Source organism: Pseudophryne corroboree, chromosome 4 (assembly GCF_028390025.1).
Source record: "Pseudophryne corroboree isolate aPseCor3 chromosome 4, aPseCor3.hap2, whole genome shotgun sequence".
NCBI classification, from domain to species: domain Eukaryota; kingdom Metazoa; phylum Chordata; class Amphibia; order Anura; family Myobatrachidae; genus Pseudophryne; species Pseudophryne corroboree.
Window position 1 is genome coordinate 51,916,850 of NC_086447.1, and position 26,177 is coordinate 51,943,026.

Below are 26,177 nucleotides of genomic sequence, written 5' to 3' on the forward strand. Positions count from 1 at the left end.
ATAGCGTAGCGGACGCTTGGGACCACGAGGAGATCTCCAGCGGTGCAGACGCTTACGACGTTAAACCTTTATATCTATACCATTAACAACGAAATATACAGTAAACCTTAGTGTGGTGATAGAGTGTAAATGCAACCTGGTGTAACCTGATTAACTACAAAGCTGCTTGGGCGTCACCGACGCTCAGGGAATACTTAACACTATAAGAAATACACAGATACCTGGGCTTAGGGTCCAAAACCTATTATATGTATTATGACTATTATACTTGCAAAAGAATCACAGTACAAAGCATACACTACAATATAACATAGACTAACTAACCAGATAATTACACAGGAAATACCATACAGTACAATACAATACAATCAAGGGAAAATAAGGGAAAAAGAGAGGAGAGAGAGATGGCTCATAATAACATCAAGACAATATGACTGCGGAGAAAACTTACGCACAAGGGGAAACGATCGCATGCGCCTCGATATCCAGCTCCCGATTATCAGCAATGAGAACCGTTGAAGAGAGTGAACTGGATACGGTCGGCCTGCCTATTTATGCCCCACACACAATACAATTCAATGGTCCCTACAATCTCATTGTTCATTGGACACAGGAATTCGGCTTCGCATTATAACAAAAGGTCATAGGTTGATTCATACAGGTGGGCTGTGACTGTTTCCAACTGTTCAGGTGGGTGGGATACTGGGTTTCCCGCCGCATGACTAAGTAAGAACAAATAATAGTAAATGGACATAAACTTCTTATGTCCATAACTATTCGCACGAGCGACTAATCCGCTCCAAACCAGCACCGGAATATTGCTATTTAAATACTCTTCCGATGGGTACCAAACACTACTGTATGACCCCTGTTAGACCCTTCGTACAATACAAAGAGGGATCTCTCTGTTCAGGAACATGCTATGTTAACTAAACTTTCAGAATCTATCAAAGGGACCATGATCTACAAAATACATTATTAGTGAAAATATGTAACGAATGAGTCGCACGCTACGATTACATAAACTCTACCGTAAATACGCATACCGTGCGCCTGCGGGTGCCCGCGACTGTGAGTATGTGCACGTACGGGAGAGCGTACGCATGCGCAGTGCGGACCAGTATGAGGTGCAAATATGGCAGTGTGTGTAGAGATATTTTTCTGACTTTGACACCCTTCTCATTACATTTTATAGCAGAGCTCCTCATAGTGACTGTAGAAGGAAGTGCTCATTGGTCATTTGTGTGTGTAATATTACCCTTCTCATTACATTTTATAGCAGAGCTCCTCACAGTGACTGTAGAAGGAAGTGCTCATTGGTCATTTCTGTGTGTGTAATATTACCCTTCTCATTACATGTTATAGCAGAGCTCCTCACAGTGACTGTAGAAGGAAGTGCTCATTGGTTATTTCTGTGTGTGTAATATTACCCTTCTCATTACATTTTATAGCAGATCTCACAGTGAGAAGGAAGTGCTCATTGGTCATTTCTGTGTGTGTGTAATATTACCCTTCTCATTACATGTTATAGCAGCTCCTCACAGTGACTGTAGAAGGAAGTGCTCATTGGTTATTTCTATGTGTGTAATATTATCCTTCTCATTACATGTTATAGCAGAGCTCCTCTCAGTGACTGTAGAAGGAAGTGCTCATTGGTCATTTCTGTGTGTGTAATATTACCCTTCTCATTACATTTTATAGCAGATCTCACAGTGACTGTAGAAGGAAGTGCTCATTGGTCATTTCTGTGTGTGTAATATTACCCTTCTCATTACATTTTATAGCAGAGCTCCTCACAGTGACTGTAGAAGGAAGTGCTCATTGGTCATTTCTACGTGTGTAATATTATCCTTCTCATTACATTTTATAGCAGAGCTCCTCACAGTGACTGTAGAAGGAAGTGCTCATTGGTAATTTCTATGTGTGTAATATTATCCTTCTCATTACATTTTATAGCAGAGCTCCTCACAGTGACTGTAGAAGGAAGTGCTCATTGGTTATTTCTATGTGTGTAATATTATCCTTCTCATTACATTTTATAGCAGAGCTCCTCACAGTGACTGTAGAAGGAAGTGCTCATTGATCATTTCTATGTGTGTAATATTACCCTTCTCATTACATTTTATAGCAGAGCTCCTCACAGTGACTGTAGAAGGAAGTGCTCATTGGTCATTTCTACGTGTGTAATATTATCCTTCTCATTACATTTTATAGCAGAGCTCCTCACAGTGACTGTAGAAGGAAGTGCTCATTGGTCATTTCTATGTGTGTAATATTACCCTTCTCATTACATGTTATAGCAGAGCTCCTCACAGTGACTGTAGAAGGAAGTGCTCATTGGTCATTTCTGTGCGTGTAATATTACCCTTCTCATTACATTTTATAGCAGAGCTCCTCACAGTGACTGTAGAAGGAAGTGCTCATTGGTCATTTCTATGTGTGTAATATTACCCTTCTCATTACATTTTATAGCAGAGCTCCTCACAGTGACTGTAGAAGGAAGTGCTCATTGGTGATTTCTATGTGTGTAATATTACCCTTCTCATTACATTTTATAGCAGAGCTTCTCACAGTGACTGTAGAAGGAAGTGCTCATTAGTCATTTCTATGTGTGTAATATTACCCTTCTCATTACATTTTATAGCAGAGCTCCTCACAGTGACTGTAGAAGGAAGTGCTCATTGGTCATTTCTGTGTGTGTAATATTACTCTTCTCATTACATTTTATAGCAGAGCTCCTCACAGTGACTGTAGAAGGAAGTGCTCATTGGTCATTTCTGTGTATGTAATATTACCCTTCTCATTACATTTTATAGCAGAGCTCCTCACAGTGACTGTAGAAGGAAGTGCTCATTGGTCATTTCTGTGTGTGTAATATTACTCTTCTCATTACATTTTATAGCAGAGCTCCTCACAGTGACTGTAGAAGGAAGTGCTCATTGGTCATTTCTGTGTGTGTAATATTACTCTTCTCATTACATTTTATAGCAGAGCTCCTCACAGTGACTGTAGAAGGAAGTGCTCATTAGTCATTTCTATGTGTGTAATATTACCCTTCTCATTACATTTTATAGCAGAGCTCCTCACAGTGACTGTAGAAGGAAGTGCTCATTGGTCATTTCTGTGTGTGTAATATTACCCTTCTCATTACATTTTATAGCAGAGCTCCTCACAGTGACTGTAGAAGGAAGTGCTCATTGGTCATTTCTATGTGTGTAATATTACCCTTCTCATTACATTTTATAGCAGAGCTCCTCACAGTGACTGTAGAAGGAAGTGCTCATTGGTCATTTCTGTGTGTGTAATATTACCCTTCTCATTACATTTTATAGCAGAGCTCCTCACAGTGACTGTAGAAGGAAGTGCTCATTGGTCATTTCTATGTGTGTAATATTACCCTTCTCATTACATTTTATAGCAGAGCTCCTCACAGTGACTGTAGAAGGAAGTGCTCATTGGTCATTTCTGTGTGTGTAATATTACTCTTCTCATTACATTTTATAGCAGATCTCATAGTGACTGTAGAAGGAAGTGCTCATTGGTCATTTCTGTGTGTGTAATATTATCCTTCTTATTACATTTTATAGCAGAGCTCCTTATAGTGACTGTAGAAGGAAGTGCTCATTGGTCATTTCTATGTGTGTAATATTATCCTTCTCATTACATTTTATAGCAGAGCTCCTCACAGTGACTGTAGAAGGAATTGCTCATTGGTCATTTCTGTGTGGGTAATATTACCCTTCTCATTACATTTTATAGCAGAGCTCCTCACAGTGACTGTAGAAGGAAGTGCTCATTGGTCATTTCTATGTGTGTAATATTACCCTTCTCATTACATGTTATAGCAGAGCTCCTCATAGTGACTGTAGAAGGAAGTGCTAATTGGTCATTTCTATGTGTGTAATATTACCCTTCTCATTACATTTTATAGCAGAGCTCCTTATAGTGACTGTAGAAGGAAGTGCTCATTGGTCATTTCTATGTGTGTAATATTACCCTTCTCATTACATTTTATAGCAGATCTCATAGTGACTGTAGAAGGAAGTGCTCATTGGTCATTTCTGTGTGTGTAATATTACCCTTCTCATTACATTTTATAGCAGAGCTCCTCATAGTGACTGTAGAAGGAAGTGCTCATTGGTCATTTCTATGTGTGTGATATTACCCTTCTCATTACATTTTATAGCAGAGCTATATCGCGCATCGTTCATCGCTGGTGCCTACACACTGAATGATATGAATGGTATCTCGTTCATTAATGAACGAGATCGTTCATATCTTTCACTGGTATCGACCAATGTGTAGGGCCCTTAAGAGTGTGTGCAATATCACCCTTCTCCTCACATTTTATGACCGTGGTTCTCACAGTGACTATAAGATGAGGTTGTTTTTAGTCCTTACTAATACCCCTTTCACACCGCAGCTTGAACCCGGTAAATTGACTATTTTTAAGGCTTCCTAAACGGTTCGAGCTGCGATGTGAAAGGGTCACCTTCAATTTACCGTTTTCAAAATACCGATATTTTGAAACGGTAAAAAAGCAGGGTCCTACCCGTTTCAGACCCGTTTCATTGTGCAGTGTGAAAGGGTCTGAAGCGGTATTTGCAAGCCCCAGAAGGTGATAGGCTGTCTCCATGTGTGATGTCACCAGGCAGAAGCAGGAAATATACATTTAAAATGACAACCACTGTTTTGTATGGGTGAAACGGGTTCAGTGTGAAAGGTACCAAAACGGTAATGAAATGGTAATATACTGGTTACAACATGCGATGTGAAGGGGGTTTAACTGCTCAGACCCGTTTTAAGAACCGTTTAAAGAACCGTTTCAAAAGCAGGTTTTGCGATGTGAAAGCAGCATTAGTATATAATTTTACATTCTCCATGACCTTATTTACCAGAGTTATACAATACCAGTGCACTGTATAATATCCCCCTGCTCATTACCAGAAGTAGATGTCTATTAGCGGCTACCAGTATGTAACCTGCCAGTATACACCAGCACACGTCAGTGGTTTGGAGATGTTTGGGTGAGTTGTATTCAGGCGTGCAATCTATCTACACTGTGTGTGTACAGCATATGTATATATTGCAATACATATATCTTACAGAAATTCAGAGCTGATTGACTGAATACACAGCTCTGCACTTCTGCAGTCAGAGGGAACATTACTCAGCTTCTTTGCTTTCAAATATACAGTTGATATCGTTAAGATACATTGCTTGAACCCATGTCGGTGGTTATCGTTAAGACGCGGTTATGATACATCTTACTGCTGATCGATACCCCTGATGAAGGCTTACCTAAGATGAAACGCGTAAAGTAAAGGCGCACAGTTGATCACTACTGGGGACACCACTGGCATTGAGCTCACACCCTGAGGGGTGAGACCAGAAGGTCGTTAACATCTGAACCCCAAGTTTTGGTCAAGATTGATATCTTGGAGAGAGTATTATGTAAGCTCTTAACCTGGAATTTTTCTGGAGAGGGCCTTTGTAAATGTACACAGCATTAATATAACAATGTCCAATACATGGCGGTGGGAGCCATAGAGAAGTCCTGGGACAGATGTGCTATTGTATTGCTGCTGGATTAATGCATTCCCTTATTATGTCTTCCTCAGGGGACCTCAGCAAGGCGGAGATGATGATGATGACCATTGCTGATGTCATTAAGCAACTTCTAGAGGCTCACGAGCAAGGAAAAGATGTCAACCTGAACAAGTAAGTGTCCCTGAGGAGTGTGCCTGGGTGTGTTGTGGCCAGTAGAGGGCAGCGTATCTGGGTGTGTTGTGGCAGGTAGAGGGCAGCGTATCTGGGTGTGTTGTGGCCAGTAGAGGGCAGCGTATCTGGGTGTGTTGTGGCCAGTAGAGGGCAGCGTATCTGGGTGTGTTGTGGCCTTGTCATATGTGCACTCTCCTCTCTGACCCCGTCTTGCCTGCACTCTCCTCTCTGACCCCCGTTTTGCCTGCACTCTCCTCTCTGACCCCCGTTTTGCCTGCACTCTCCTCTCTGACCCCCGTCTTGCCTGCACTCTCCTCTCTGACCCCCGTCTTGCCTGCACTCTCCTCTCTGACCCCCGTCTTGCCTGCACTCTCCTCTCTGACCCCCGTCTTGCCTGCACTCTCCTCTCTGACTCCCGTCTTGCCTGCACTCTCCTCTCTGACCCCCCCCCCCCGTCTTGCCTGCACTTTTTCTCTGACCCTCCCCCCGTCTTGCCTGCACTCTCCTCTCTGACCCCTCCCCGTCTTGCCTGCACTCTCCTCTCTGACCCCCCCCCCCCGTCTCGCCTGCACTCACCTCTCTGACCCCCCCCCCCGTCTCGCCTGCACTCACCTCTCTGACCCCCCCCCCCCGTCTTGCCTGCACTCTCCTCTCTCACCCCCCCCCCCCGTCTTGCCTGCACTCTCCTCTCTCACCCCCCCCCCCCCCCGCGGCTCGCCTGCACTATCCTCTCCTCTGACACCCTCCCCGTCTTGCCTGCACTCTCCTCTGACCCCCGCACTCTCCTCTCTGGCCCCCTGTCTTGCCTGCACTCTACTCTCTGACCCCCCCCATTTTGCCTGTACTCTCCCTCTCTGACCCCTCCCCATTCTTGCCTTGCCTCCACTCTGTCTTGCCTCCACTCACCTCTCTGACCCCCCCGTCTTACCTGCACTCTCCTCTCTGACCCCCCTGTCTTGCCTCCACTTCCCTCTCTGACCCCCTCCCGTCCTGCCTGCACTCTCCTCTCTGACCCCCCCCCCCCCCCCCCGTCTCGCCTGCAATCTCCTCTCTGACCCCCCCCCCCCCCCCGTCTCGCCTGCAATCTCCTCTCTGACCCCCCCCCGTCTCGCCTGCACTCACCTCTCTGACCCGCCCCCCCCCCGCCTGCACTCACCTCTCTGACCCCCCCCCCCGTCTTGCCTGCACTCTCCTCTCTCACCCCCCCCCCCCCCCCCCCCCCGCAGCGCACCTGCACTCTCCTCTCCTCTGACACCCTCCCCCCCCCCCCCGTCTTGCCTGCACTCTCCTCTGACCCCCGCACTCTCCTCTCTGGCCCCCTGTCTTGCCTGCACTCTACTCTCTGACCCCCCCCCCCCATTTTGCCTGTACTCTCCCTCTCTGACCCCCCCCCCATTCTTGCCTTGCCTCCACTCACCTCTCTGACCCCCCCGTCTTACCTGCACTCTCCTCCCTGACCCCCCTGTCTTGCCTCCACTTCCCTCTCTGACCCCCCCCGTCTCGCCTGCACTCTCATCTCTGACCCCCCCCCCCCCCCCCCCCGTCTCGCCTGCACTCACCTCTCTGACCCGCCCCCCCCCCTCGTCTGCACTCACCTCTCTGACCCCCCCCCCCCCCCCCCTCGTCTTGCCTGCCCTCTCCTCCCTTACCCCCCGGCTTGCCTGCACTCTCCTCTGACACCCCCTCCCCCGTCTTGCCTGCACTCTCCTCTGACCCCCGCACTCTCCTCTCTGGCCCCCCGTCTTGCCTGCAATCTCCTCTCTGGCCCCCTGTCTTGCCTGCAATCTCCTCTCTGGCCCCCTGTCTTGCCTGCACTCTCCTCTCTGACCCCCCTGTCTTGCCTCCACTTCCCTCTCTGACCCCCTCCCGTCCTGCCTGCACTCTCCTCTCTGACCCCCCCCCCCCCCCCGTCTCGCCTGCAATCTCCTCTCTGACCCCCCCCCCCCCCCCGTCTCGCCTGCAATCTCCTCTCTGACCCCCCCCCGTCTCGCCTGCACTCACCTCTCTGACCCGCCCCCCCCCCCGCCTGCACTCACCTCTCTGACCCCCCCCCCGTCTTGCCTGCACTCTCCTCTCTCACCCCCCCCCCCCCCCCCCCGCGGCGCACCTGCACTCTCCTCTCCTCTGACACCCTCCCCCCCCCCCCGTCTTGCCTGCACTCTCCTCTGACCCCCGCACTCTCCTCTCTGGCCCCCTGTCTTGCCTGCACTCTACTCTCTGACCCCCCCCCCCCCCCCATTTTGCCTGTACTCTCCCTCTCTGACCCCCCCCCCATTCTTGCCTTGCCTCCACTCACCTCTCTGACCCCCCCGTCTTACCTGCACTCTCCTCCCTGACCCCCCTGTCTTGCCTCCACTTCCCTCTCTGACCCCCCCCGTCTCGCCTGCACTCTCATCTCTGACCCCCCCCCCCCCCCCCCGTCTCGCCTGCACTCACCTCTCTGACCCGCCCCCCCCCCCTCGTCTGCACTCACCTCTCTGACCCCCCCCCCCCCCCCCCTCGTCTTGCCTGCCCTCTCCTCCCTTACCCCCCGGCTTGCCTGCACTCTCCTCTGACACCCCCTCCCCCGTCTTGCCTGCACTCTCCTCTGACCCCCGCACTCTCCTCTCTGGCCCCCCGTCTTGCCTGCAATCTCCTCTCTGGCCCCCTGTCTTGCCTGCAATCTCCTCTCTGGCCCCCTGTCTTGCCTGCAATCTCCTCTCTGGCCCCCTGTCTTGCCTGCACTCTCCTCTCTGACCCCCCCCCCCCCCCCCCCCCCCCCATTTTGCCTGTACTCTCCCTCTCTGACCCCCCCCCCCATTCTTGCCTTGCCTCCACTCTGTCTTGCCTCCACTCACCTCTCTGACCCCCCGTCTTACCTGCACTCTCCTCTCTGACCCCCCCCCCCCCCCCCGTCTTGCCTGCACTCTCCTCTCTGACCCCCCCCCCCCCCCCGTCTTGCCTGCACTCTCCTCTCTGACCCCCCCCCCCCGTCTTGCCTGCACTCTCCTCTCTGACCCCCCCCCCCCGTCTTGCCTGCACTCTCCTCTCTGACCCCCCCCCCCCGTCTCGCCTGCACTCTCCTCTCTGACCCCCCCCCCCCCCCGTCTTGCCTGCACTCTCCTCTCTGACCCCCCCGTCTTGCCTGCACTCTCCTCTCTGACCCCCCCCCCCCCGTCTCGCCTGCACTCTCCTCTCTGACCCCCCCCCCCCTCCCCCCGTCTCGCCTGCACTCACCTCTCTGACCCCCCCACCCCCCCCCCTCGTCTTGCCTGCCCTCTCCTCCCTTACCCCCCGGCTTGCCTGCACTCTCCTCTGACCCCCGCACTCTCCTCTCTGGCCCCCCGTCTTGCCTGCTGCCTGCAATCTCCTCTCTGGCCCCCTGTCTTGCCTGCACTCTCCTCTCTGACCCCCCCCCCCCCCCCATTTTGCCTGTACTCTCCCTCTCTGACCCCCCCCCGGTCTTGCCTGCACTCTCCTCTCTGACCCCCCCACCTCCCCCGGCTTGCCTGCACTCTCCTCTGACACCCCCTCCCCCGTCTTGCCTGCACTCTTTTCTGACCCCCACACTCTCCTCTCTGGCCCCCTGTCTTGCCTGCACTCTCCTCTCTGACACCCCCCCCCCCCATTTTGCCTGTACTCTCCCTCTCTGACACCCCCCCTCCCCCATTCTTGCCTTGCCTCCACTCTGTCTTGCCTCAACTCACCTCTCTGACCCCCCCCCCCCCCCGTCTTACCTGCACTCTCCTCTCAAACCCCCCGGTCTTGCCTCCACTTCCCTCTCTGACCCCCCCCCCCCCCCCTGTCTTGCCTGCACTCTCCTCTCTGACCCCCCCCCCCACCCCCCCGTCTTGCCTGCACTCTCCTCTCTGACCCCCCTCCCCCGTCTTGCCCTGACTCTCCTCTCTGAGTAGGGAAATCGGGGTATACTAATAAATAAAAATGCATACATTCATCAGTTCCTGTCAGTAAGCAGCAGATGGCGCCATTGCAGTACATTCATCAGTTCCTGTCAGTAAGCAGCAGATGGCGCCATTGCAGAGGTCTGCAGACCGTTCCCTGCAATTACTAATCTGCTCGTGCAGCCTGAGTGTGTTGTTGCTATATAATGTCATAATCCGCCCTAATATATTCCTTCCACTTTGTCATAGTTCCCCCCTGCTCCCAATATGCTATTTGTGCTCTCGCCATTGTCTGTCACCGCTTGTCACTGTCATGATGCGATCTTCCTACTTAGACATGTTACAGAGTAATTACACCCGCTGTTGGACATACATCTTCATTTCCTAAACAGCGCTAGGGTCAGCATTGCAGCTAGTGCTGCTCTCTCTACTGCTGTAATGTCTCCACCTGCGTATTATACTTCAAACAAAGAATTCACACCTAGAACCCTATGTTCTTTGTTCACACCTAGAACCCACAAGACCTCTGCAGGTCTCCTGTGGTATCTGGCACGGGTGTGGTATGTTAGGTAGATTAGACTTAGGTCGACAGTGTCTAGGTCGACCACGATTGGTCGACAGTAAGTAGGTTGACATGGTTTCTATGTTGACATGTACTAGGTCGACATGAGAAATGGTGTCAATTTCTCCGTACAGTGACCCCCCGCACTATCGCTGCGCTCGGCACAGATTACCGTTTCCAATTGTAGTCCACGTGGATCGTAAAGTATAAAAAAGTTTAAAAAAAATGAAGAAAAATTTGAAAAACTCATGTCGGCCTAATGACCATGTTGACCTAGAAACCATGGTGACCTACTTACTGTCAACCAATAGTAGTCGACCTACTTACTGTCGACCTAAAGACCGGATCCCATCTGGCACCAAGACGTTAGCAGCAGATCCTGTACGTCCTGTAAGCAGTGAGGTGAGGCCTACAGGGCTGCATGTGACAGGGGCAGTGACATGATGTGAGGAGGGGAATGGAGGCAGCTGGAAGTCACAGACGGTCAGTTATATAGTGGAGGAGCAGGGTCCCCAGCAGCACAGAGAGAGGAGTGATTTTTTTTTAAATGGAAAACGGGCAAAAAAACGTTTTTACAACCTATTCCTTGATTTTGAGACTGTATGATGGAGATTAATAGGAGTAGGGGAATGGAGGCAGCAGGAAGTCACAGACTGAGAGTTATATAGTGGGAGGAGCAGGGTCCCCAGCAGCACAGAGTACATCAGGAGATGAGTGATGTGTCAGTGAGGACAGGGCTGCATGTGACAGGGGCAGTGACATGATGTAAAGAGGGGAATGGAGGCAGCAGGAAGCCACAGACTGAGAGTACAATAGTGGGAGGAGCAGGGTCCCCAGCAGCACAGAGTATATCAGGAATGAGTGATGTGTCGGTGAGGACAGGGCTGCATGTGACAGGGGCAGTGACATGATGTGAGGAGGGGAATGGAGGCAGCAGGAAGCCACAGACTGAGAGTTATATAGTGAGAGGAGCAGGGTCCCCCAGCAGCACAGAGTATATCAGGAGATGAGTGATGTGTTAGTGAGGACAGGGTTGCATGTGACTGGGGCAGTGACATGATGTGAGGAGGGGAATGGAGGCAGCCACAGACTGAGAGTTGTATAGTGGGAGGAGCAGGGTCCTTAACAGCACAGAGAGAGGAGTGATTTTTATTTATTTATGGAAAACTGGGGCAAAAAAACGTTTTTACAACCTATACCTTGATTTTGAGACTGTATGATGGAGATTAATACAGCTTCAAGCCATGGTTAACTCAGCCCCGATTTCAAATCTTTCTCTTCTGGGATGTGTTACATATCACCACTTTTGTGCTGCCCATAAACATTGGCTGACGCTGACTCCCCCTCTGGGCGCTGGCGTGATATTTCCTCCGTGTCCCATGGAATTCCCCTCCGGCACGCGTACCATTTGACTTTGTGCATAGGTTTAATTTCCATGCGGCTCCTCCGCTCCCCTTGACTTGGGCATTTTGTAAATTGCATTTTGTGCACCTTGGGAAGTGTTTCGGTTGTGTGTATTATTGGAACAGCTGGAGTCCGGAGTCGGGCAGGGGGAGGCACATGTTCAAAGCGCTGTGTGTTTGATGAAGGCCAGCGTCGTGCTGTGTAATTGGATTTGTGTGCGGAAAGTCTTGTCGGTGCTTTCTGTGTTTATCCCCGCAGCTACTCCGAATGTGGAGTTCAGACTCTTCAGATAATTAAAAAATAAACTACCTCTCTCTCCGTCTCCCTTGCCTGCTGATGGAGGCGGCGTGTGTGGCTCTCATGCCAGTTGTGTGCCTCTCGTGTACGATGGGGGACATTTGTCAGATAAACATATGAAAACACTGGTGTTACCATGACCGCCGCGCAGCTCTGAGGTCCTGAGTTCAAGTCCCGGTCATTAGTGTCGAGTTTGTATGTTTTCAGTGTTTGTGTGGCTTTCCCCTGGATACTCAGGTTTCCTCCTGCACCCCGAAAACATGCTGATCGGTTAATTGGCTTCTGGCAAAATGAACCCTAGGGTGTTTGTGTGCATGTTCGCTTGCAAGCTAAGGGAATGTAGACTGTAAGCTCCAATAGTACGGGGACTGATATGAATGACACATCTTCTCTGTACAACGCTGCGTAAACCGGTGGCGCATTATAAATAAACAGTACTAATAATGAGGTGGTTACTTGTCTTGAGCAGAAAAAATGTCACCGTATCATTGGTTGCTGGGAACCACGACAGCGTTTTTCTGTGCGCTAGTTTTCATCGGTTCCCCTAAATGTTCCCTGCTGCAGGATCAAGACGAAGACCTCGGCCAAGTACGGCCTCTCGGCGCAGCCGCGGCTCGTGGACATCATCGCAGCTGTCCCGCAACAGCACCGCAAGGTTCTGGTGCCCAAGTTAAAGGCAAAGCCCATCCGCACCGCCAGTGGGGTAAGGAGCTGACATTTGTCCAGGGCCGGAACATGCTGTTATTACTGTGTGGCTACAGTATGCAGAAATGTCACCACTGTATATTCCACGGCGTTTCATCAGAAAGTGTTGCTTTTGTCAAATTGCGGTTTATTACATTTTCCCGTAAGGTTGGTGTTCTATGTAATCTTTATTTGTACTGCACTGTATGTTTATTCATTCATAGATATGGGTCTATATTACACATTATACTATGGCTTCATTGTATCTGTAGGTAAGTGCCAGCTGTTGTCTTCTGCTATCAGCCAGACTCTGCGAGGCCCATTGCCTGTGCAGGCAGGAATCTGTTAGTACATAGGGGAATATAGTCTCCCGACAGTGATGTTCTAGTCCTGAAACCTGATTAACACTATGTGTCCTCACTCACCTGTCATCATAACACCCCAAATTGCCCCACTCAGTGCGACTAAACAGCGCCAAATGTTCCGTTGCTCAGTATTTCATTGTCTTTGCAAAATGGGTCAGGGACTGATATGAACGACACAATCTCCTCCGTACAGCGCTGCGTAAACTGTTGGCGCAATATAAATAAACCATACTTGCAACGAGAGGTTTCCTTTTCCTGAGCAACAGAAATGTCATCGGTTGCTGCGTCCGTTTTGCACACTGAATGTAACAAAAGTATAAAGGACGAGTATGCGGAACACCTCTAAGACTTTACACGGCACGCACCCAATTGTGAGAAATAGGCAAGAGACTGGGGGCAGAACGTCGCCGCACCAAGCTTCCTGCCCTGCAGCGTCATCCTCAACGTGTGACTTTACACTGCCAGTACAAATCCTAAGCACCCAGTGCACCACAGTTTTGTGTGTGTGTGAGAAGATGCTGGGCGTGCAAAATTTAGGTGTAGGTGCGGAAACTGATAATATTTCATCCTGATTCCACCACTTGAAGCGGTTTCTTTTCCATTGCAGATCGCGGTGGTCGCTGTCATGTGCAAACCCCACCGATGCCCTCACATTAACTTCACCGGAAACATCTGCGTGTGAGTACAGGCCGCGTATATTCTGTATACACATTACGTGTGTTCTCGTGCGACTTATAATGTATAACATGTTTTACGGTGTCATTTTTTTCAAACTAAAAATAAGCGATATATGGGAAAGTAAGCGCACCCCATGATTCAGTAGCGTGTAGAACCAACTATAGCAATTTACTGTTTCTGGAAATGTTACTTTCTGAATCGCCCACCTATAATGCCTAGATTAGAATATCAGTAGGGACTGCTGCGCTGCCACTTTCCAACCACCAGAGGGCGTGACGGTCACTGTATGTTTAACTTTAACCCTTTTAAATGGAAAATACATTCTATGCCAGTGGTTCTCAATCTGTGTGCCGTGGCACCCCGGGGTGCCTTGGATTGGTGGTACAGCACCAATTCAAATTATTTATGGTCAATGTAATAGGCAAAACCACTGCTAGTGGCTGCCAATTATAAATTATGTGGACAGGCAGAAGTCTTGTCCCCGACCACATAACTGAACCTGAGTATGACGTGTAAACACAATTTACTTCATTTTGTAATTTTTCTAAATTTCTCAATGAGAAACTTTTGGCCTACGAGTGCCGTGAAAAAAAATGTGATTCTCTAGGACGCCATGATTCAAAAAAGTTTGGGAACCTCTGTTCTATGCGCTAACACGGATACACGCCACCAGTTACATAAGGAATGTAGTAACATCCTGACAGAATCCCGATGCTCAAGTACTGGCGGCGCCGGTATCCGGACTCCGAGTCGACACCACTTAGGTGGACACCCATTGGTTGACAGTGACTAGGTCGGCGCGGACAAGGTCGACATGAGTTTTCCATATATATATATATATATATATATATATATATATATATATATATATATATATATATATATATATATTTTTTTTTTTTTTGTTGAACTTTTTCATACTTTATGATTCATGTGGACTACGATTGGGAATGGTAACCTTTTCCGAAGCATGGCGTGCAAAGCGAGCCATGTGAGGGGACACGGCGCACTAATTGGGGTTCCCCGTCACATTACGATGAAAACTACACCAAAAAAAAAAGAGAAACTCATGTCGACCTTTTTCATGTCAACCCTGTTCATGTCGACCTAATGGCCGAGTCAACCTGTTTCTAGTGTTGATCTAATGGGTGTTGACCTAGACACTGTCGACCCTGAGTCACATACCTGGCGACGCGATTCCGACGGGTCAACATGCTGACAATTTCAAATGGTAATTATGAGAGTTAGGGTTATTTGGGGGAAGGGGGGTAGGTTACGGTTAGGCTGATGGGGGGTACAGTTGGGGTTAGGCTGCCGGGGATGGGGGGGTACAGTTAGGGTTAGGCTGCCGGGGATGGGGGAGTACAGTTAGGGTTAGGCTGCCGGGGATGGGGGGGTACAGTTAGGGTTAGGCTGGTGGGGGGTACAGTTAGGGTTAGGCTGCCGGGGATGGGGGGGTACAGTTAGGGTTAGGCTGCCGGGGATGGGGGAGTACAGTTAGGGTTAGGCTGCCGGGGATGGGGGGTACAGTTAGGGTTAGGCTGGTGGGGAGTACAGTTAGGGTTAGGCTGCCGGGGATGGGGGGGTACAGTTAGGGTTAGGCTGCCGGGGATGGGGGGGTACAGTTAGGGTTAGGCTGCCGGCAATGGGGGAGTACAGTTAGGGTTAGGCTGCCGGGGATGGGGGGGTACAGTTAGGGTTAGGCTGGGGGGGAGTACAGTTAGGGTTAGGCTGCCGGGGATGGGGGAGTACAGTTAGGGTTAGGCTGCCGTGGATGGGGGGGTACAGTTAGGGTTAGGCTGGTGGGGGGTACAGTTAGGGTTAGGCTGCCGGGGATGGGGGAGTACAGTTAGGGTTAGGCTGCCGGGGATGGGGGGGGGTACAGTTAGGGTTAGGCTGGTGGGGGGTACAGTTAGGGTTAGGCTGCCGGGGATGGGGGAGTACAGTTAGGGTTAGGCTGCCGGGGATGGGGGGGTACAGTTAGGGTTAGGCTGGTGGGGGGTACAGTTAGGTTTAGGCTGCCGGGGATGGGGGAGTACAGTTAGGGTTAGGCTGCCGGGGATGGGGGAGTACAGTTAGGGTTAGGCTGCCGGGGATGGGGGGGGGTACAGTTAGGGTTAGGCTGGTGGGGGGTACAGTTGGGGTTAGGCTGCCGGGGATGGGGGAGTACAGTTAGGGTTAGGCTGCCGGGGATGGGGGGGTACAGTTAGGGTTAGGCTGGTGGGGGGTACAGTTAGGTTTAGGCTGCCGGGGATGGGGGGGTACAGTTAGGGTTAGGCTGGTGGGGGGTACAGTTAGGGTTAGGCTGCCGGGGATGGGGGAGTACAGTTAGGGTTAGGCTGCCGGGGATGGGGGGGTACAGTTAGGGTTAGGCTGGTGGGGGGTACAGTTAGGTTTAGGCTGCCGGGGATGGGGGGGTACAGTTAGGGTTAGGCTGGTGGGGGGTACAGTTAGGGTTATGCTGCCGGGGATGGGGGGGTACAGTTAGGGTTAGGCTGCGGCACGGGTGTTTTAGGGTTTGCGATCGTCTTTGATCACTTACCATAGATAGCCAGCATTTTCATCTTTGGGATCCCGCCACCGGCGTTCTAATACCCAACCCATTACGTATATTTGTGACCACAGGTAAATAAAACATATCCCGCAACACATTTGGGTCTGGGTAAAGGGGCGTGGGACGTTACCTCCTCTGTTCCTATGTGTTGTGAGGACATTGCTTCAGAAGCCTTGTGATTTGCCCCATTGCAGCTTTGTAGACCGGAGCTGCACTGCAGAGGTTGTGTCTCCTTTCTGGAGTACAAGGGACTCCCTCCTCGCTGCCATTCCCTAAATGTTGTACTTGGACTTCATGTTGGTTTGATGTGACCATCCAGTGGTAATTGCCTCTTTAAAGATCATTGCAGACGCCTTATCTCCTCGTCATGGTGTAACCACAGCCTGCATGTTCCAGACTGCACTGCCAGTGCTCCTGCATGTATAGTGACGGCGGCGCCATCTCCCGATGATGAGATGATGGGTGTGCACCACACTCACATTACCTTCTGTGTCACACATGAATTCTACACGGTGTAATTTATTGTTACATTCCTTTCCCCCTAGCTGGGGTGGACCTTACGTTGCATTATCATCTTTTCCACGTAGTATGAGCTGCTGCAGAACACTGCGGCCCCGGGCAGCGAGACGTACAAATCAGATGGGTGTAGGTATTGTGAGTGCACTTACATTTCCCACCAACCGACAAGCTTTTATCAAGCTTGGATAGTGATAAAGTGGAGATATAGGGCCCCATTTATGAACGAGACATAACCCCTTTAGCACTCGATATTGAGGTTATGTCCTCCTTTCAGTCTTCAACAAACAGCGGTATACTAAGACTATGGCTGTTACTGCATTACTTACACCATCTATAGATGGCGAGAGAGATACGGTCCCCATTGCCGGCAGTAGGGACCCAGCTCTGACTTTCCGGCTTCAGCGAAACCTTCCAGGCACTGCCGGCCCCCAGTTGGGTGAAGGAATCATGTACATGTGTAGACTGCCCGTCACGCGTGGCTCAGCAGCCTGTCCCTGGCAACGTAAGGCTGGCAGCAGTAGAACGGAGAACGCAGCTGAACAGAGGGACATCGCTGGCTGTCCCCGGTGAGGTATGTGATGCTGAATACCAGCGGCATATTCATATCACTGCCATACTGTATGGAGCTTTTATTAAGGCACATTATTAAATAGGGTCCAATGCACCAGCCAATCAGCTCCTAACTGTCATTTTTCAAACACAGCCTGTAACATGGCAGTTAAGAGCTGATTGGCTGCTACTTTAGCTCTCTCCACTTTATCACTCTCCAAACTTTGATAAATCTTCCCCTGTACGAGAGTCTGGTCAGGTGATGTAGGGAAAAGCAGAGGAGAAGTCTTGGGGGCGGAGGTGAGAAATAGGGGGTCTATTTACTAAGAATTGGATGGAGATAAAGTAGCCAATCAGCTTCTAACTGCCATGTTACAGGCTGGGTTTGAAAAATGACAGGAGCTGATTGGCTGGTACTTTATCTCCGTCCGCTTTATCTCAATCCAAGGTTTAGTAAATAGACCCCAAAGTGCTCAGAGCCAAGGGCAGCATCGTTGAGAGGCAGACAGAAGACGGCGAGATGAGAGGCATCTTGAGATGAGCTGAGATAGGTGTACGTGGGAGGAGTTGGTGAGAAGCTTAAACTGAATCTTGGAGGAGATGGGCATCCAGTGTGAGAGAATAGAAACCGCACTGCGGCATTTGGGGTGTATTGTAGAGGGGGGAGATCAGTGAGGGGAAGGCCACGTAGCAGGATCTGGGAGATAATGAGAATGGATATCAATTTTGGTAAAATCCTGAGACAGAAAGATGGAGGTGACAGGACCGTACAAGAGGCTGGGTGTATGCGGTCAGTCTGAGGGTTTGAGTCCAGGGTGACCCCAGGGCAGCAGGATTGGGGTCAGGAGGAGCTGGTGATATTGTCAGTGGTGAGAGAGGCTAGAGGGGTAGGAGGGAAGATGATCAGCTCAGGCAGAGCTTTAGGTAGTGGTGGGACCTCTAGGCGAAGATGTAGGGAGAGAGTTGGAGACATAGGATAACACAGTAGTAGAGAGGTGATTAATGGGGGGGACGGGGGACGGTAGCTGTAGATAGGGGTAGGGTGCAGTGATGGTTGCTGGACTGTTTCATTGGGATTTATTGGAAACTTTAAAAAAACTCATTCAAAAAGTGTCGGCAGGGCGGAGAGTGGGAAGCTTGGGAGATGTTGCTGGAAAACTGGTTCTTTCATGGTATATAATGTTTAATAACCACACTAAAGATGGTGATTTCTGATCTCCCATGGGTGACGCCCATCATCGGCTTAAGAAAACCCTCCCTCCCCTCTCCACAGGAACTTACATTTTGTGGGTAAAGTGGGGTAGGGGCAGGCGGGCGTCTGATAGAGAGAAGCTCTGGTCACCAGTAGAGGGCTTGGTCCAGTTAGTGATACGTGACTGCTCTTGGGTCGCCGAATAATATTATGCATTGTCCCACAGGTACTGTCCCGGAGGTCCCGATTCCGATTTTGAATATTCAACGCAGTCTTATACGGGATATGAGGTACGTTCTATACTTCTGCATGAAAGAGTCACACTGATCACACAAAGATCTGAATATGAATCGTGAAGGATGGAATGTGCACCACATTATACTGTGGGGGCCAGGCCAGGCTTCCTGTCTGCGGGTATACTGTGGGGACCAGTCCAGGCTTCCTGACTGCGGGTATACTGTGGGGGCCAGGCTTCCTGTCTGCGGGTGTACCGCGGGGACCAGGCCAGGTTTCCTGTCTACGGGTGTACTGTGGGGACCAGACCAGGCTTCCTGTCTGTGGGTATAATTGTGGGGACCAGACCAGGTTTCCTGTCTGTGGGTATAATTGTGGGGACCAGACCAGGTTTCCTGTCTGTGGGTATAATTGTGGGGACCAGACCAGGTTTCCTGTCTGCGGGTATACTGTGGGGACCAGACCAGGTTTCCTGTCTGCGGGTATACTGTGGGGACCAGACCAGGCTTCCTGTCTGCGGGTGTACTGTGGGGACCAGACCAGGTTTCCTGTCTGCGGGTGTACTGTGGGGACCAGACCAGGTTTCCTGTCTGCAGGTATACTGTGGGGACCAGACCAGGCTTCCTGTCTGCGGGTGTACTGTGGGGACCAGACCAGGTTTCCTGTCTGCGGGTGTACTGTGGGGACCAGACCAGGTTTCCTGTCTGCGGGTGTACTGTGGGGACCAGACCAGGCTTCCTGTCTGTGGGTATAATTGTGGGGACCAGACCAGGCTTCCTGTCTGCGGGTGTACTGTGGGGACCAGACCAGGTTTCCTGTCTGCGGGTGTACTGTGGGGACCAGACCAGGTTTCCTGTCTGCGGGTGTACTGTGGGGACCAGACCAGGTTTCCTGTCTGCGGGTGTACTGTGGGGACCAGACCAGGCTTCCTGTCTGTGGGTATAATTGTGGGGACCAGACCAGGCTTCCTGTCTGCGGGTATACTGTGGGGACCAGACCAGGTTTCCTGTCTGCGAGTATATTGTTTCCATCCATCATATGCATAATCCATGGTCTACACATTTCTATATACCCTCGTAAGCTGCGTGTTACAAGTACTCTTCCATGTTGAGGTAATCCTGTCAGTGACACACATTGTAGGCGGACATTTTGTAGACCATTATTAATCTGATCAGTGCACTGGGAAAATCAATGTCAGATTTCTTTCGTGGAGCCTCCAAAATGGCTGCCTGCACTGTCTAGGAGACTGATACAAATGAACCCTCTCTTCTAAGTCTCTAATGTCTGCTTGGTGGCCGCCTCTTATCGGATATAGTTATTTTGGTGCAAACGCCTCTGCCTCTATCTCTGTATCCATGTCTTACAGTAACATAACCCCTGGTCACGGATTTTGGCCCGTTTGCTTCCACAGCGCTTCAGACCTGGAAAGCGGTTACATCACTGATGGTGTCTCCATTTGTCTCTGCAGCCAACATCAATGCGCGCGATCCGAGCCCGGTATGACCCCTTCCTGCAAACTCGGCACCGGGTGGAACAGGTACAGTCCGCAAATTCCTCTACATGTAACATTCACATTGATGCTTCATCTGCTTTAAAAATATATATAAAACAAAAAATAAATGTATAGATTCCCGTCTTCTTTACTTACTCGGTGTCATACTTTCCGCCCTTACTGGACCTTACCATAAATCCTTCCGTTTCCTTATATCAAGCAATGACACTGCACTAGGGGCCTAATTCAGATCTGATCGCTGGGCTGCGTTTGCAAAAACGCACAGCAGCGATCAGATCTGAATTAACCCCCTAGGTCTTCTGCAGAGAGTGGATGTCAGCCCTGCCTAGCTGCGATCATCGCCCAGGCCCCAGGAAATCCGCCCCGCGGTCTCCGTACTCTGTGTCTATGTCACCTGCTCATTTCACGCAGTGTGGAGGCGCAGGGGGGGGGGGAGGCTGGATGATTACCCCCTCGCAGGATGCATTGCTACGAGTACTATTGGATTTACGTAGACTGATTTTGCTCTTAGTTTAGTTTTGTAATTTGTCCCTTCTACAATATGATGGTGTCAGAGACCTCGGTACATTGCGCCCCATTGTCTCTTCTTGATACATAATTGCCTGACATAATTAGGATATGAAAGGCCCAGTAATTACGCCCCACGTTCTTCTCTTACAGCTGAAGCAGCTGGGCCACAGCGTGGACAAGGTGGAGTTCATTGTAATGGGGGGAACATTCATGGCCCTGTCAGAGGAGTACAGAGACTATTTCATCCGGAACCTGCATGACGCCTTGTCCGGGAACACTTCCAACAGCGTCTCGGAAGCCGTGCGGTAAGAGACGTAATGAGTCTGGATTTGTTCTCGGTGTCCCCCCACTATGTCTCTGGCGCGTCTGTGTGTTGTGGCCCGAACATTATAGTGATATACACCGTGGGGGTGGGGGGCGTTGTGATGTCACACAGACGGTATTACACCTTCACACCAGGATCCCTATAATGATATAAATGATAACGTGTAAGCTGGAGGTTCCCGCTGGACCTGCGTGACGTCCGTGTGACCAGATAGGCGTCTTCACTCTCCCGTCCTCCTCGCTCCCAGACACAGGGCGAGCACTGTTTATTTACCTCTTCGCGCCGCAGAGATGCCAAGTTTAAACTGCGTTATGGGCTGTAAGGTAGCAAATAACATTATTATTTCTCTTACGTCCTAGAGGATGCTGGGGACTCCGTAAGAACCATGGGGTATAGACGGCTCCGCAGGAGACATGGGCACTCTAAGACTTTAGAATGGGTGTGCACTGGCTCCTCCCTCTATGCCCCTTCTCCAGACCTCAGTTAGTTCCTGTGCCCAGAGGAGACTGGATGCACTGCAGGCAGCTCTCCTGAGTTTCTCTGAAAAAGACTTTTGTTAGGTTTTTTATTTTCAGGGAGCACTGCTGGCAACAGGCTCCCTGCATCGTGGGACTGAGGGGAGAGAAGCAGACCCACTTTACTGATAGGCTCTGCTTCTTAGGCTGCTGGACACCATTAGCTCCAGAGGGTCGGAAGACAGGTGTCGTCCTTGCTGTTCGTCCCGGAGCCGCGCCGCCGTCCTCCTCACAGAGCCGGAATATAGAAGCCGGGTAAGTATATGAAGCAAGAAGATTTCAAAGCCAGCAGAAGACTTCAGATCTTCATGAGGTACCGCGCAGCGGTCGCTCTGCGCGCCACTGCTCCCACACACACAAGGCACAGCAAGGGTGCAGGGCGCAGGGGGGGGGGCCCTGGGCAGCAATTTTTACCTCACAATAAGCCTGGCACAGATATATAGATACTGCAGAGGCATTAAACAATAAACCCCGGCCAGTATAAAGAAAAAGAGCGGGACCGAAGCCTGCCATCGAGGGGGCGGGGCTTGATCCTCCAGCACTAACCAGCGCCATTTTCTCCACAGCAAGCTGCAGAGAAGCTGCTCCCGGACTCTCCCCTGCTGAACCAAGTAACAGAGGGCAAAAACGAGGGGGGGGGGGGGGGCACATTTATTTGGTGCTAAGTTGTGTATATAAAGCGCTTTACAGGCTGGTACTTTGTTTCAGTATCTAGTGGCGCTGGGTGTGTGCTGGCATACTCTCTCTCTGTCTCTCCAAAGGGCCTTATTGTGGGTCTGTCAGTACGTGTGTGTCGACATGTCTGAAGCGGAAGGCTCGTCTAGGGAGGATGCAGAGCAGATGGTGGTGGTGTCTCCGTCGGCACAGCCGACACGTGATTGGTTGGACATGTGGAATGTTTTAAATGCTAATGTGGCTTTATTACATAAGAGATTGGACAAAGCAGAGTCCAAGGACAAAGCAGGGAGTCACTCCATGGCTTTGACTGTGTCACAAGACCCTTCAGGGTCCCATAAACGTCCCTTTTCCCAGATGATAGACACTGATACTGATACGGATTCTGACTCCAGTGTCGACTATGATGATGCAAGGTTGCACCCAAGAGTGGCCAAGAGTATTCAATATATGATTATTGCAATAAAAGATGTTTTGCATATCACGGAGGACCCCTCTGTCCCAGACACGAGGGTATGCATGTTTAAGGAAAAGAAACCTGAGGTAACGTTTCCCCTATCTCATGAGCTGAACGCTTTATTTGAAAAGGCTTGGGAAACTCCAGACAAGATACTGCAGGTTCCCAAGAGAACTATTATGGCGTATCCTTTCCCCTGAAAGGACAGGTTACGGTGGGAATACTCGCCCACGGTGGACAAGGCCTTGACGCGCTTGTCCAAAAACGTTGCACTACCATCCCCGGACACGGCGGCCCTAAAGGATCCTGCGGGTCGCAGACAGGAAACTACCTTAAAATCAATTTATGCGACTACGGGAGCCCTGCTCAGACCTGCAGTAGCGTCGGCATGGGTGGGTAGCGCAATTGCAGCGTGGGCAGATAACTTGTCATCTGACATAGACACCCTAGATAAAGATAGTATTTTGTTGACCTTAGGTCACATTAAGGACGCAGTGTTATATATGAGAGAGGCTGCGAGAGATATTGGGCTGTTGGGTTCAAGAGCCAATGCCATGGCCGTTTCTGCTAGAAGGTCACTGTGGACCCATCAATGGACAGGTGATGCTGATTCAAAGAGACATATGGAGGCTTTGCCTTACAAAGGTGAAGTTTTATTTGGGCAGGGCCTCGCGGACCTGGTTTCCACAGCTACCGTGGGTAAGTCTTCTTTTTTGCCTTATGTTCCCCCACAGCAAAAGGAAACACCTCAATACCAGATGCAGTCCTTTTGGTCGCATAAGTTCAGAAAGGGTCGGGGCTCTTCCTTCCTCGGTAGAGGGAAAAAAACACCAGCTACGGATAGTTCCCAGGAACAAAAATCCTCCCCGGCCTCTACAAAATCCACCGCATGACGCTGGGGCTCCGCTACGAGAGTCCGCATCGGTGGGGACACATCTTCGACTCTTCAGCCAAGTCTGGGATCAGTCGGATTTGGATCCTTGGGTGGTCGAAATTGTATCCCAAGGCTACAAACTGGAGTTCGAAGATGTGCCTCTACACTGATTTTTCAAATCGGCCTTGCCAGCTTCTTCCCCAGAGAGGGAAATAGTTTCACCTGCCATACTAAAGCTGTGTCAACAGCAAGTGATTATCAAGGTTCCCCTAGTACAACAGGGAAAAGGGTTTTATTCAACCCTATTTGTGATCCCGAAGCCGGATGACTCGGTCAGACCAATTCTGAATCTAAAATCCCTGAACCTATATTTGAAAAGGTTCAAATTCAAGATGGAATCTCTCCGGGCAGTGATCTCCAGCCTGGAAGGGGGGGATTTTATGGTGTCACTAGACATAAAGGATGCATACCTTCATGTCCCCATATATCCTCCTCATTAGCCGTACCTGAGATTCGCTGTACAGGATTGTCATTACCAGTTTCAGACGTTGCCGTTTGGGCTTTCCACGGCCCCGAGGATTTTCACCAAGGTAATGGCGGAAATGATGGTATTCCTGCGCAAGCAGGGGGTCACAGTTATCCCATACTTGGACGATCTCCTGATAAAGGCAAGATCAAGAGATCAGTTACTAAAAAGCATGTCTCTCTCCCTGAGAGTACTACAACAACACGGCTGGATTCTAAATCTACCAAAGTCGCAGTTGGTTCCGACAACTCGGCTGTCATTTCTCTGACGTCCTAGTGGATGCTGGGGACTCCGTCAGGACCATGGGGAATAGCGGCTCCGCAGGAGACAGGGCACAAAATTTAAAAGTTTGACCACTAGGTGGTGTGTACTGGCTCCTCCCCCTATGACCCTCCTCCAAGCCTCAGTTAGGTTTTTGTGCCCGTCCGAGCAGGGTGCAATCTAGGTGGCTCTCATAAAGAGCTGCTTAGAGTAAAAGTTTTGATAGTTTTATTATTTTCAGTGAGTCCTGCTGGCAACAGGCTCACTGCAACGAGGGACCTAGGGGAGAAGAAGTGAACTCACCTGCGTGCAGGATGGATTTGCTTCTTAGGCTACTGGACACTAGCTCCAGAGGGACGATAACAGGTACAGCCTGGATGGGTCACCGGAGCCGCGCCGCCGACCCCCTTGCAGATGCCGAAGTAAGAAGAGGTCCAGAAACCGGCGGCTGAAGGCTTTTCAGTCTTCATGAGGTAGCGCACAGCACTGCAGCTGTGCGCCATTGCGCTCAGGCACACTTCACACCGGCGGTCACTGAGGGTGCAGGGCGCTGGGGGGGGCGCCCTGGGCAGCAATGTTAATACCTTTCTGGCTAAAAAGAATACATCACATATAGTCCATGAGGCTATATGGATGTATTTCACCCCTGCCAGGTCTCAGAAAAACCGGGAGAAGAGCCCATCTCCTCAGCACACAGCGCCATTTTCCTACACAGCTCCGCTGCTAGGAAGGCTCCCAGGCTCTCCCCTGCACTGCACTACAGAAACAGGGTAAAAAACAGAGAGGGGGTGCATTTTTTGGCGATATTATATATATTTAAGCAGCTATAAGGAAAGAACACTTATATAAGGTTGTTCCTATATAATTATAGCGCTTTGGTGTGTGCTGGCAAACTCTCCCTCTGTCTCCCCAAAGGGCTAGTGGGGTCCTGTCTTCTATCAGAGCATTCCCTGTGTGTCTGCTGTGTGTCGGTACGTGTGTGTCGACATGTATGAGGACGATGTTGGTGTGGAGGCGGAGCAATTGCCGGTAATGGTGATGTCACCCCCTAGGGAGTCGACACCGGAATGGATGGCTTTGTTTATGGAATTACGTGATAATGTCAGCACGCTGCAAAAGTCGGTTGACGACATGAGACGACCGGCAAATCAGTTAGTACCTGTACAGGCGTCTCAAACACCGTCAGGGGCTGTAAAACGCCCTTTGCCTCAGTCGGTCGACACAGACCCAGACACGGACACCGAATCTAGTGTCGACGGTGAAGAAACAAACGTATTTTCCAGTAGGGCCACACGTTATATGATCACGGCAATGAAGGAGGCTTTGCATATCTCTGATACTGCAAGTACCACAAAAAGGGGTATTATGTGGGGTCTGAAAAAACTACCTGTAGTTTTTCCTGAATCAGAGGAATTGAATGACGTGTGTGATGAAGCGTGGGTTACCCCTGATAAAAAACTGCTAATTTCAAAGAAGTTATTGGCGTTATACCCTTTCCCGCCAGAGGTTAGGGCGCGCTGGGAAACACCCCCTAGGGTGGACAAGGCGCTCACACGTTTATCCAAACAAGTGGCGTTACCGTCTCCTGATACGGCCGCCCTCAAGGATCCAGCTGATAGGAGGCTGGAAAATACTCTAAAAAGTATATACACACATACTGGTGTTATACTGCGACCAGCAATCGCCTCAGCCTGGATGTGCAGTGCTGGGGTGGCTTGGTCGGATTCCCTGACTGAAAATATTGATACCCTGGATAGGGACAGTATTTTATTGACTATAGAGCAATTAAAGGATGCATTCCTTTATATGCGAGATGCACAGAGGGATATCTGCACTCTGGCATCAAGAGTAAGTGCGATGTCCATATCTGCCAGAAGAAGT

The 26,177-nt window shown here is 50.3% G+C and overlaps 1 protein-coding gene across 1 annotated transcript in view; it reads left to right on the plus strand.

Moving 5' to 3' along the window:
* ELP3 (elongator acetyltransferase complex subunit 3) overlaps window positions 1-26,177 on the plus strand; it is a 298,536-nt gene that overhangs the window by 52,352 nt on the left and 220,007 nt on the right. Inside the window, exons 2-7 of the mRNA XM_063915039.1 lie at window positions 5,622-5,721; window positions 12,430-12,568; window positions 13,522-13,592; window positions 18,633-18,696; window positions 20,109-20,177; window positions 20,814-20,968. Coding sequence (XP_063771109.1) covers window positions 5,622-5,721; window positions 12,430-12,568; window positions 13,522-13,592; window positions 18,633-18,696; window positions 20,109-20,177; window positions 20,814-20,968 — 598 coding nt within the window. The remainder of the gene's footprint in view (window positions 1-5,621; window positions 5,722-12,429; window positions 12,569-13,521; window positions 13,593-18,632; window positions 18,697-20,108; window positions 20,178-20,813; window positions 20,969-26,177) is intronic.